At 40.4% G+C, this 13,040-nt stretch overlaps 1 protein-coding gene across 8 annotated transcripts in view; it reads left to right on the top strand.

Annotated features, from left to right (window-relative positions):
- Window positions 1-12,481, top strand: part of kmt2cb (lysine (K)-specific methyltransferase 2Cb) — an 83,637-nt gene extending 71,156 nt beyond the window's left edge. For 7 of the 8 annotated variants that reach the window (XM_024274427.2, XM_024274432.2, XM_024274435.2 and 4 more), the window contains 17 exons: window positions 312-503; window positions 913-1,077; window positions 1,164-1,293; window positions 1,373-1,514; window positions 1,584-1,768; window positions 1,846-1,982; window positions 2,615-2,894; window positions 4,716-4,855; window positions 5,001-5,111; window positions 5,193-6,309; window positions 6,378-6,514; window positions 6,590-6,732; window positions 8,050-8,224; window positions 8,301-8,417; window positions 8,497-8,570; window positions 8,722-8,830; window positions 11,399-12,481. In XM_024274427.2, the coding sequence (XP_024130195.1) occupies window positions 312-503; window positions 913-1,077; window positions 1,164-1,293; window positions 1,373-1,514; window positions 1,584-1,768; window positions 1,846-1,982; window positions 2,615-2,894; window positions 4,716-4,855; window positions 5,001-5,111; window positions 5,193-6,309; window positions 6,378-6,514; window positions 6,590-6,732; window positions 8,050-8,224; window positions 8,301-8,417; window positions 8,497-8,570; window positions 8,722-8,830; window positions 11,399-11,491 (3,447 nt within the window). In that variant the 3' untranslated portion in view covers window positions 11,492-12,481. The remainder of the gene's footprint in view (window positions 1-311; window positions 504-912; window positions 1,078-1,163; window positions 1,294-1,372; window positions 1,515-1,583; window positions 1,769-1,845; window positions 1,983-2,614; window positions 2,895-4,715; window positions 4,856-5,000; window positions 5,112-5,192; window positions 6,310-6,377; window positions 6,515-6,589; window positions 6,733-8,049; window positions 8,225-8,300; window positions 8,418-8,496; window positions 8,571-8,721; window positions 8,831-11,398) is intronic. The other variant, XM_024274428.2, reaches the window with a different exon arrangement.
- Window positions 12,482-13,040: the final 559 nt, after the last annotated feature.

Raw genomic sequence — 13,040 nt, 5'->3', positions numbered from 1 at the left:
GAAAGGAAATGGTGTTTGCTGCTATCAAAAGTAAAATAACTTATACATATATATTTTTATATATATATATATAATATAGACACTGTAATTCAGTTGTTGTAATATTTTAAAACAAAATTTATAAATAAATGCTAAATTGCCAAAAAAAGTATAAATATTGTGCATTTTTAAATGATAAAGTGGGACTTTGTGTCTCTCTTTGGGTTCTGGTCTGTATGAAACTAAACTAAATGGCTCTTTTAGCGTTAAAGGTTGCAGACCTCTGATCTGGATGAATCTTCAGTTTAACATGCTTCCTTTTTCCTCTCCAGGCATACTCTGACGGCACTCCGGACTTTCCTGGTCCTCCACTGCCTGAACAAGAGAAGAAGAAAGGACGGAACAAGAGACCGCCGAAAGGAGGAGAAAAGCCCGCCTCCCGTTACAAGAAAAGGAAGAAGGATGGAGACGAGAGGCAGCTGATGCACTCTGGATCTGACACAGTAATAACTCAAATCAAACAAGTACGACATCTTCAGTAACATTGTTTTTTGATTAAATCTTAAGTGAATGATCTAATTTACAGTGTTCATAAAGACGTAATCTTTTAAGGGGCTTCTGGTCACATGCAAGATGGCACCAGAAACAATCTCTAGTCGGAAGCAGGAATTTCACAACTTTAGGGAACTCTTTCAAAATTGATATTTAAAAAAAAAATCAGAACTATCAGCTTTAAAGGTGAATAAACTGTAACTGATTTTATTTTTTTGTAATATTACGTGATTAGTCAACTTTTCTATCCTGCTATTTCGAGGATAATTTCAAACCAGTCTTCCAGAGTGGGTTGAAACTTCTTCAGCGTCTTCTTGTTTTTGTTTTTTTTAAATATTCTCTTTGTCCGTCCCAACTCTTCCTCTGTTTCCCCGAACACAGCAGCTCTCCCTGCTGCCTCTCATGGAGCCACTGATCGGAGTAAACTTTGCTCACTTCGCTCCTTACGGAAGCGGGCAGCTGAACGGAGAAAACCTCTTGACTGGGACTTTCGGCAGCGCCTCGCTCGACGGAGTCTCTGATTATTACTCCCAGCTCGCCTACAAGGTGAGATGTTGTTTACACCGCGGGGAAGTCTGTAATCACAACAGCATCGCCGTGTCGCTGACTTTGCTTGGGTTCCTAATTTACAGCAAAGCAACTTGAGCAATCCTCCCACACCGCCGGCATCTCTTCCTCCCACTCCACCACCTGTGAGTCGGCAGAAAATGATCAATGGATTTGCTACAACCGAGGAGCTGGCCAGCAAAGCTGCTGCTATGGGTATTTTTAAATCTATAATCTTTATTTAAAAAAAAATGAAACAACTCGTGTTGATTATTTAAATGTCATTTTAAATGAGTTTCCAAAGGGCTGGTGCCAAAGCATGTCCCGTTCAGACCAGAGGAAGATCTTCTCGCTCGAGCCATCGCTCAGGGACCCAAAACTGTGGATGTTCCGGCTTCCCTTCCCACCCCTCCTCACAACAACCAGGAGGAGCTCAGGTTAGCCAGGAGAAACTTTTACTGAAACACATCAATGTGCTTCGTTTGACCTTACGGTTTTAAAAACAGCAACCGGGGGCAGGAGCCGTGCAAGGACAGAGACACACCTGACAGCTTTGTTCCATCCTCGTCTCCTGAGAGCGTGGCTGGCATGGAGGTCAGCCGCTACCCCGACCTGACGCTGGTGAAGGAAGAGCCTCTCTCCCCCTGCCTGTCCCCCACGTTCCCTCTGCTCCCGGCCCCTAACGGCAAAGGTGATCCTCTGATGTCCTAGAGTTTATCGGAGCCCAACAGAGATATTTAAGTTTGTATGTATTTTCTTGTTCTGTAGGGTCAGAGATCAAACTTCAGGACATCAAGACCGAGCCGTCGTTCATGTTCTTCGGTTCCCCGCTTGGCTCCTTGTCCGGCGATTCTAAGCAAGGACTGGTGTCTGTGGCCATCACTTTGAGGCCGGCTGCAGCGGAGGTTTGGGTTCAAACGTTTACTGAGGCTCTCACTGAAGTTTAAAGTAGGGCTGGGTATCGATAATAATTTCCAGAAACGATTCGATTTGTCAGGATCGATTTGATTCAGATTTTTTTCTATTCTTTGAATTCTTCAATTAAATGAAATTGAGTTACAATTGAGATACATTAATTATCTACAAGTTTTGTTTGGGCAGATTTTACCCAGAATTCTCAGTTTCCTGCACTAATTGAAAACTGATGGTTATTAGCACAGAAATCTGTTGGCGTGGGAGGAGAAGCAAGTCCACCAGCGTGTGAGGCTAACGGATCTGACCTCAGTCACAGCCAATCAAACGCAGTTAATTTCTTTTTAGTTGAATCTAAATGGAATCAGGCGGTGTGAAGTAATTATCGACCAAACTGCAAAAACATCCTCCAACAACTAATAAACAAGAGAGGGCGGCACGCAGGGAATGAGGTCAGATGTTAGGAGCATGAAAATGATGGTTTGGACTGTAGAAATGAAGTGGAGGTTAATTATGCTTGTTACCCTTTAAACTGTGAGAGTTTGATGCTGTCAATTTGTCAAAATGAATAAAATGTTGATTTTTCATCAGAGGATGCTCATATTTTTTGCTTTTTTTTCCATAGAACATCACCGGCGTGGTAGCAGCCATCTCCGACCTGTTGTGTGTGAAGATTCCAAGCAGCTATGAAGTGAGCAGCACCCCGGACAGACCGCCTCTGTCCATGCTGAACGCTCAGAGGATGGGTCCGCTTGGGATGGACGCTCGCCATCCCATGCTCTTCCACAGCCAGGGAGACGGGGGAGGGCTTCCGGGCCGGCCCGGTCACATGATCAGAGCCGGCGGCCCGCAGGGAATGATGCATCAGCAGGGACATCATTTCCGCTTCTATCAGAACAACCAAGGTGAGAGATGAGAATGAAAATTAGTATTATTTTTGTTCTGAAATTGTTGCTTTGTACTCTGAAGCTAATTATAGGAAACGAGTGGGATAATTCATTTAACCCTTTGGAACCCAGAGCCTAAAATTCACCGCTGTATTTTCAATTTAGCTGGAATTATTTTAATCAGCACAACCTCACCTATGTGGCGCTAACTTTATTTTTATTTTTCCAAGTTGCATTCACAAACTAGACAAAAAATCAGAGAAGAACAGAAAATTCTGTCTGGAAAAAAGTGATTCATTTTGCTGTGGAAACCGTGTGGAACTGTTTGTACAACAGAGAATGAGAGTTTCAGGTGTAATTTCATAAAAACAAAAAGAAAAAATGTTTTCAACAAACTACTTTACATATTATTAAATGAAAAAATTCCAGGCAAAATTCACAGATTTTTGAGCCGCAAAGATCCTCTATGTGTTTAGTTGAACACATAGAGGATCTTTGTGGCTCAAAGAAATCTGTTTTCTTGAATTTGTTTTATGAGTAAACTGCGGTTCATTTGATGTTTTTTCCAGCTTTTTTATTTTATTATAATATTTTTATAAATATTCCTTGTTATTTCAGTGGAAAATAATTTTAAAAATGCCTTTTGGAGTAGGCTATAGTTTGATCCAGCTGGATTTAAGGTGTTCTCCTTGGCTGGAATCATAGACTGTATAATCTCTGGACACTGTGACTCCTCCCCTCTCACGTTCCAAACAGGAAGTACCCAAAATCCTATAGACTTTTATTGATAAATAAACAGCTATTACTCAGTCATTCTATTTGCCAGAATAACTATTCTTGCTCTGATACATTTTTCTTAACATATTCTTGCTAATCCTAATTTTTTCTTTATCAAAAATTATTTAAATTATAAACTGACCAATCAGATGCCTCAGTAAAGCATCTGATCCCCCCACCTCAAACGTGCTTCTCCAAAGCCCTCTTTCAGTGGAAGGGGTGTGGAGCTCCAACAAGCTCACTCGTGATTGGTGACTGTAGTTGCCCTAAAATTATGACTCCTCCTCCTCTGTATTCGGGGTGAGCTGCTCGCCTCCCGCAGCAGTGGACTTTTGCGGCGAACGGCGGAGTTTCCGCCATTTTTAGATATTTTTTAACTATAAGGGGGCACCTAAAATACTTCCATCTTATTTATTAAAATAATCTCTTTTATCCTAAAACTACAAATATCTGTCATTGAAAGAAAACCTCAATCACATTAATTAACATTAATCTATTTAATCTGACAAAACTAGAAACTTGAAGCCCAAGTGCTGATATGAGATTGTATCAGTGATTTAAAATATTTAAGGCTTCAAAAAATCATGCAACTTACACAAATAAACATTAGCTTTAATTGTGTTTTTAGCACATTTCTTGTTTTGTTTATTAGCAAACATGCTATTTAAGAACACACATCTTCCTTAGGGGTAGTAAATGTGTTTTTAGCTTTTCTGTCAGTTTTTAATTAGCAGTCAAGTTTTAGCAAACAACAGCTAAGATTATATGATTTTATTTTTTATTTAACCTTTATTTATTCAGACAAGACAGGTTAAGAAAAAATACACATATTTTGTTTTTGTTTTCACCTGCAGTAGTGCATATTTAGCAAAAATATCATGTTTATAAAACACATGCATTTTTAGTTGGAAATGCGATGATTCTTATTTCTGAAAGATTTTAAATATATTTTTGGTACCAAAAAAGTGCCAGTTCTGTCATGTTTTTGCACTAACCCCAGTTGGTTAAAGTTGTTGGAGATGCTTTGCTGAATATTAAACATTTCTGAAACGTGTGTTTCAGGCCCAGCTGTACCGCGAGGACCCGACGGTAAAACCCAAACCCACCCTGCATGCAAACCTCACTGGTGCTGCCACTGCAAAGTGGTGGTTCTTGGGAGTGGAGTTCAGAAAGCCATCAAAGATCTCCCGGATCACATGAAGGTACAAATGTGATGAACTGCTTCATGCAGAGACGTGCTCACATCCTGCTATAAGGGTTTAAAGGGCATTAGATGCATTTTTTTTTTTTTTATAAAAATGTAGTTTTTCTACAGTTTCCTACATTTTTTCCTGATTCTCCCTTCAGGAATCTCAAATGGGTTTAAACTCCGAGGCGGATCTGGTCTTTTGCAGTCACAGCTGCTTTGTTCTGTACTGTTCATCGTCACAGTCCAGACCGATGGCGGCAGAGACGAAGGTTAGTACCGGCGTTCCTCATGCAGGACGGCTGTTTGATAATTACGTTACTCATCGACTTCTTCCCACCTCGACCTTTCAGGAGTCCATGTCTCTTCTCCCATCCTCGGACCAATCAGAGAACCTTTGCAAAGCTCATCACCAGTACAATAACAACATGTCCTCGCTGGACGTTCACTGTCTGGCCAAACTGCAGCCCAAGCACTCCCCTCCGTCCACTCCTCCCATTCCTTTCCCCGTCGCAGGCGAGGCGCCCAAGTCGGAGATCAAATCGGACGCCCTGAAAGTAACGGTCAAGCTAAAAGCCCGGCCGAGGTCCCACGACGGCTGGCACCAGGGGAAGAGGCAGAAGGGTCTGCGCTGGAGGAAGTGGAGCGTTCAGGTGGTGGTCCCCAGAGGGAATTCCCACCTCCCAGACGAAGATAAGATCGACGAGCTCCTAAAGAAACTGGGGGCCTCCCTGCGACCCCCGGCCTCTCTCAGAGACCAGAGGCGCTGCTGCTTTTGCCACCAGTTCGGAGATGGCATCACCGACGGTCCTGCCCGGCTGCTGAACCTCGACCTGGATGTCTGGGTTCATCTGAACTGCGCTCTGTGGTCAACCGAGGTCTACGAGACGCAAGCTGGGGCGCTCATCAACGTGGAGCTGGCGTTGCGGCGTGGCCAGACGATCCGCTGCGCCTACTGCCAGCAGATCGGAGCCACCAGCGGCTGCCACCGCCCTCGCTGTACCAACATCTACCACTTCACCTGCGCTTTGCAAGCCCATTGCACGTTCTTCAAGGACAAAACCATGCTCTGCCACGCCCACAGACCCCGAGGAACAGCGGGCCAGGCCCTGGAGCACGAGCTGCGCTGCTTCGCCGTGTTCCGGCGCGTTTACGTGCAGAGGGATGAGATGCGTCAGATTGCCACGGCTGTGCAGCAGCCCGAGTTGGGTTTTACCTTCCGAGTGGGCAGTCTGGTGTTGCATGCGATGGGCCAGCTAACTCCACTCCAGATGGCCTCTTTCCATTCCTCCACGGCCATCTTTCCAGTTGGCTACGAAGCCTGTCGTGTTTACTGGAGCATGCGCCATGGCAACCGCCGCTGCCGCTACGTCTGCTCTGTGGAAGACAACAACGGGCTGCCAGAGTTTACCATCAGAGTGGTGGAACACGGCTACCCCGACCTGCTGCTGACCGATGCTTCTCCTAAAGGTTGTCCCTCAAATGAAGGTTCTTGCCTGAACAGAGAACAGTTTGTAACCATCCCGTTTGTGCTTTAGGGGTTTGGGATAAAGTTCTTGGCCCAGTTGCTGAAAAAAGATCGGAATCAGGAACTCTGCAGCTTTTCCCGGTTTATCTGAAAGGAGAGGATCTGTTTGGACTCACAGTTCCTGCCGTCACCAAGATCACTGAATCGGTTTGTGGAATCCCTGAATGGTTTTCCTTTAGTTTTGCAATGTTATAAATCATTTTTTCTCTGTTTCTCCTGCAGCTCCCGGGAGTGGAGTCCTGCGATCGGTACTCTTTCCGTTACGGACGCAATCCTCTTTTGGTTTTGCCTCTGGTGTTCAATCCAGCTGGATGTGCTCGAGCCCATCCAAGAACCAGCTCTCCGTACACCTCGCTGGTGATCAGGTGAGCTGGAGTTTTGGCCATAGGGCTGCGTGATAAAAGGATAACTACCGTTATTGCGGTATAAGTTTTTCTCGATAGAAAAATGAGTATCGCAAAAGACTTTTATTTTGAAGGGTCAAAAAAAGAATACTCACCAGTTGAGAGCATTTTCTTCTCTTTGGCGAGTAAAAGTTAGAGGTAAGTCACCACATTTTGAGTAAATGTTTGAGCAGTTTTAGTAGCTCTTACTTTGGTGAATTTATTGAGTTTTCTCTTCCACCATCTGAACGCGATGTAAGACACCCCAGCGGTCACCTCACCTGTGAGATGAAACAGAAGAACGTGGCGAATTATAACCGAATCCAGTCCGAACTGGAGGATAAAGTTGCTTCACTTTAAGACAAACAGATTAGTAAAAGGTGTGGATTTGGAGACGGCGCTGTTGTTAGACGCTAATGCTATCATGCTAATGAGCCGTTCCGTGTGTCACCAATATGTGAAGTCGGACTTTAAGACGCGGCTGACAAATTAAAGATGAATTTATAGGACATTAATAAAAACGGTATTTTCTAAACTGTGTTTCAGCAGCGTCTTTGTGGCTTTACTGAGCCGGTGTTGCACTAAAAACTGTGACCTGTCAGATGCACCTCCCACCCACTTAAAGCACAGCTTTAAAGTCAATAATGATAAATAATAACATTCTACTGTTTTCAGACTATTTTTTTGTTATGATTTAATATAAAATGTGATCATCTAGAGGCAGAATTAGGAAATCTCTGGTAAATATGTCCTCATTTTCTCAGCATATTTGAATTTCAACTTACAGTTAGATGACAATAAAGACATGTTTATACCATTTATAAATTACTTTTACACAATATCCTTTTCTTAACCCTAGAATACATTCCCTATAAAAAGTTACACCATCACTTTCACCAGGTTTTTTTTACCCGATATCATATACTCAATAAAAGGTAATAAAAATAGATCAAAATATGGCAACACATAATAGATTAGTTTTATTTTCAACTGTGATTTATGCAACAAAATGGAAAATCAAAACAAAGGAAGATCCTAAAAACATGCTCAAAAATGACAGAAAAATTAGGAACTTGGAACAAAATAATGTATAAAAAATAATGATATTGGAGACTTGGCTTTTGGTCCACCCATTTCTGGGACACGAGAGACTTTGGTGATCACACATTTCTCTTATGAGTCACAAATAGTTCAAATTTGACAAATATGGGTATGAAAAAAAACTATATCCTGTTTAAAAAAAATTCTATACCATTCTACTTGACTTCATTCTCCTGTGTGTTTTAATGTCCCCCTCAGACCGCAGCCACAAGCTGCTTCGAGCAGCAGTGCCAGGTCCAACCAGAATGTGGCCCAAGGCGAAGGCGGGGTTCCTCACAGCAAGACTCCGGTCGTTCACCCGAGATCCTCCCAGTACCGCTGGATGAAGAGCGAGTGGAGAGCCAATGTTTATTTGGCCCGCTCTCACATCCAGGTGAGTCCGCCTCAGTTCAGCCCGGAGCGGTTCGGGTCCTCTTTGAAATGCTGGAGAGCTTTTGATGTGTCCTCAGGGCCTGGGCCTGTTTGCTGCCAGAGACATTGAAAAACAATCCATGGTGATCGAGTACAACGGGACCATCCTCCGAAATGAAGTCGCCACCAGGAAAGAGAGGGTTTACAGATCCCAGGTAGTTTTTAGCTGAAGAAAGCTCCAAAGTCGGGGATTTTTCTTTTCTTTTTATTCATGTTTTTTCTCTTTTCTCACAGAACCGAGCGGTTTTTATGTTCCGCATCGACAGTGAACATGTTGTTGATGCCACTCGGACTGGAGGTCTAGCGAGGTACAAATTATCTTTATTTTTTTAGCTTAAACTTTCTGGTTTATTATATTTATTATAACAATATTCTTATGAGAAGTATTGAACATTACAGCTCATGTGTGTGACTGTCGATGTATAAAATGTTAAAAATAGTTTTTTGTTTTCCTTTCAGGTACATCAACCACTCCTGCGCCCCTAACTGCGTTGCAGAGGTGGTCACGTTCGAGAGAGGGTACAAGATCATCATCAGCTGTGTTCGGAGGGTTGAAAAAGGAGAGGAGGTGGGTGTTCTCCTTTAGCGCAGTGGTTCCAAACACACAAGCCACAGACCGGTACCGGTCTATGGGTCACTAGGTAGTACCGGGCTACAGACAAAACAGATTAATACATACGGTAACTGAATCTGTTAAAAAACATTAGCACAGAAATACTCCAAAATCAAAACCAGATTGATTTTAAAGCAAAATATGATTAAGATTTTATCACCTGAACAGTCTGAGTCTGAATTAGATTTAAAATATAAACAAAAAATCTTGTAATGTTGCCTTTTATTTTTTTCCAAATCAGAAACAACTTTTCCAAATCAAAAACTTTGTCTCATTTAATCGTCATTATCTGTCAAATATTTAGACAGTTTCAATTTGTCATTTTAAATTAAATTTCATGTACCAATGAGGGTTTAAGGGCCGGGGTGTCCAGTTTAGCTGACTCTGTTTAGTTTAGCGAACAGCTCTTGTGTATTTGGGCTAAATAAATTAAACTGATTTGAATTGAGTTGAATACTGCTAGTAGAATTTTTATTTTTTCAGAAACTGGAATCTTAAAAATATTAAACGCCAATTTCTGTCCTCTGGTTGGTACCATTGATTTAGAGCATTTACGGAGCGGTTTAAAGTAGACTATATTTTCATGGACCGGTCCAACAAGAGCTCAAATTGGGATTTAATATTTTAAGATTCCAGTTTCTGAAAAAAAAAAAAAAAGATTTTCAAAATAAAATACCGCTACAAGAAATTTAGTCAAAAAATTAATTTCAGTAGATATTTTATACAGATGATGATTTAATGAAAGAAAGTTGTTGATTTGTAGAAGTAATTTTTCTTTTGAGAAAAATCCATATAGAAACCAATACATTAGTTTGTTTTTTTTCTCCATCGAATGACATTTTAACACTAAATCCAGACTCCGATTATCTTTCAGGACAAAAAGATTGATCATATTTTGTTTTTACATAAATCCTCATTCCTTTGGGTATTTTTTTTCAACACAAAGAAACATTTTCTGTGCTTAAGTTTCTGTACAGATGTCTATCTAACTGCCAAATCAGCAACTCTGTTTGATTGAATCTTCACTCTATGTAAAATGTTTGAACTTTGTGATGAAGATTTTCCGTTTGACATCAAAGTAGAGGCTAACAATCGGACGCTACCTTTAGCTACGTCCGACTTTTAAGGTCTGATGGATAAATAAATAAATAAAACAAAATAAAATGATTCAACCGTCTTAAAATGTCACATGACCAATACTGATGCAGAATTCAGCAGATTTCCAAAATAAAACTTCCTTAAGGATCAGAAAATAAACTAAATAAAATAATCTAAGTGACCTACAGATTGGTTCCGGTCTACGATTCGGGGGTTGGGGATCACTGATTTAGAGCAGGAGTCCCCCAAGTCAGACCCGCCTCCACATTTGGCGTGACCACCCCCCCCCCCCCACACACACACACACACACACACACTATCAGAAACGCCGATCGAGAACCACATAGAACATGACTTTTTATTCTACCCTTCTGCAGTCTGAACTATGACAGGAGAGGATAGAATATTTATTCATTTAATAGTGATTCACCTTTTCTTTATTTCTGTATTATTACTTTTCCTCCATACGTTTTCTTTTTACGTTTATAGCTCTTCAGCTCTTTCAGCTTTTAAAATATTCAGCTCTTTCTATGCTAGCTTTTTCTACTGGTTTGGCAGTTACTAAGTATTTCTAGGCTGTTTTGGCTAATTTTTAATTTTTTTTCATTTTTTTAGGCTAATTTAGAGTTTAGCTAATTTTTTAGCCTCATGCTAGCTGTTTTGCTAAATTAGATATTTCACCAATTTTCACAACATTTTGGAGTTAAGCTAATATGTTTTAATATTTGATATTATTTTTCTTCTATTAAGATTACAGAAATGAATTATTTTTATATTTGACTATGTTTAGCTTTGTGGAAAACAGTGAATGTTTACGTCTAGGCTGTTATTGCTACACTTTTTCTGTTAGCCTTAAACTGACCCCGACCCCCATCAGAGAAGAAAACTGTGTAAATTAGACATTTTGACAGTTTTCAGGCAATTTTGGAGTTAAGCTAATATAACAGCTACATGCTAGCCGTTTTGGCTAATTAAGATTTTTTTCATTTTTTTAGGCTAATTTGGCATTTCGCTAATATTTTAGCTAGCTTATCAGTGTCAGCGTTTTCAGCTATTAGCATCAGCATTTTTAGTTATCAATTTCAGCATCTTCAGTGGCCACATTCAGCTTACAGCATTCACAGGTAATGCTACATATCTAGTTTTTAAAATGTTTTGTTTTTCTATTAAGATTGAAGAAATGAATTATTTTTAAATTCAGCTATGTTTGGTTTTCTGGAAAGCTGTAAATGTTTACGTCTAGGCTGTTATTGCTACACTTTTTCTGTTAGCCTACAAACCGACCCCGGCCCCCATCAGTGAAGAAAACAGTTATGTGGCCCTCACATAGAAAAATATGAGGACCCCTGCTTTAGAGGGTTTTCAAGAGGGGGTTGGACTGTGATGCTGATCTGTTCTGTCTCCTCCCACCCTGTCAACCTGCAGCTGTGTTTCGACTATCAGTTCGACGCCGTGGAGGGCCAGCACAGGATAGCTTGCCACTGCGGCGCCCCTAAATGCAGAAAGTGGATTAACTGAGGAAAACGAGAAACCCCCAAACCTATATTTGTCGCCAGCTCAGCTCAAAGAAAAGGGACTTCACACAAGTCATTTCACCGACGAGGAGGAACGAATCCATCCGTGTGTCCGTCGGGGTCGTTCAACAGAAACCTAGGTGGAGGAAGGGAAGATCTCACAGTAGCAGGATGTGACTTGTGCCATATGCGGAGGCTGCGTCGCTCCTCCGTCTTTCCGTCTGTCTGTCTGTCTGTATCTGCGTGTTTGTTTGATGTTCATGGGTTGTGGAATCCACCAGCGAATGAGAAAGCACTGTGCAGGGTGCGGCCTTATTGCTTACTAAGGGCAGGCCCTTTTGTTACATACTGTCAATGTAAACCGTATGACTAAATGTAGACATCACTGAATGAGGAATGTACAGCAGTGAATACCGTGAAGGGAATATTAACTTGCACTAAAAAAAAAACAACAAAAAAATAGAAAAAAAACATACACATGAAAACTTTTGAATACTTGATTCCATGAGTCAGTTTTATCATAGGTCTCAGTCATGTGATTTGTGTGGAATTCGAGAGGTTTTGTATTTATTACTGAGTGAATGAATTTTATTCTTTAAATGAGATTGACTTACAGAAGGTCTCTAGATTGTTTTTGAAGACTGAAGAAGACATGCTGTTACTTTTTTTGTATAAATGTACATAAAGAAAACTATAGGAATAACGACCAAATACTACCTTAATCTTCTCGATGTTTGGGTGTTTTTAAACTGTTTTTGTTCTCTTTGTCATTGAAATTTATTTAAGATGGTTGTTATTTCAGTCAGAGTATATATTATGATTATTCTGTACAGAATTTGTAAAATAACCACAATAATTCACAAAGTATTTTTGTTGTATTAAAGTAAGGTATTGTAGCGTAGTGTTTTGTGACTTACACTTACTTTGACCACTCAAAAAAGAAATATTTTTGTTGACTAGTGTAACCAGTTACAGATTTAAAAAAAAAAAAAAAGCTCTTAAAGTAGTAAGATATCATTGTGATACGTTTGCTGTTAATCAGGTTGGATTTTAAAGAACTGTGAATTAGGTTTTCAAACCCCCAAACAACTTTTTAACTTTTTATGGCAAGAACAGCAACATGTATTTTACTCGTTTTTGTTTTTATTCTACTTTTAAAACTTAGCTGAAAATCTGTAACGACGTTGTGACTTGGGCGCACTAGCGTGCAACAGAATCGTACGTAGAACCGTAGCTTGTTCTACCCTTTTCTTGGACAGGAACGGCATTGTGCTTAATCAAAAATATTTCTTATACTGACACTTCACGAGTCACATGCTTAGAAATGGACGTTTTTTGCGTGCACAATTTCAAATTGACTGTAAAATTTTGCAGACAGTCTTAGAACTTGTAATGTATATGGCATGTATTTTTTTAACTTTCCGAAGACTAAATTGTATATATTTTCTCAATGAATGGTTGTAAAAAAATTGTTTCTTGGATATTTTTTTCTCTTGTAAAGTACTTCAACCTGCCAGTGTGTCTGTGCTACGAATTTTCTTTTTTCTTTCCGA

Source organism: Oryzias melastigma, linkage group LG17 (assembly GCF_002922805.2).
Source record: "Oryzias melastigma strain HK-1 linkage group LG17, ASM292280v2, whole genome shotgun sequence".
Classification (NCBI taxonomy): Eukaryota; Metazoa; Chordata; class Actinopteri; order Beloniformes; family Adrianichthyidae; genus Oryzias; species Oryzias melastigma.
Note: the sequence above shows the minus strand (reverse complement) of the source record. Positions and strands in the feature narration are given on the sequence as shown.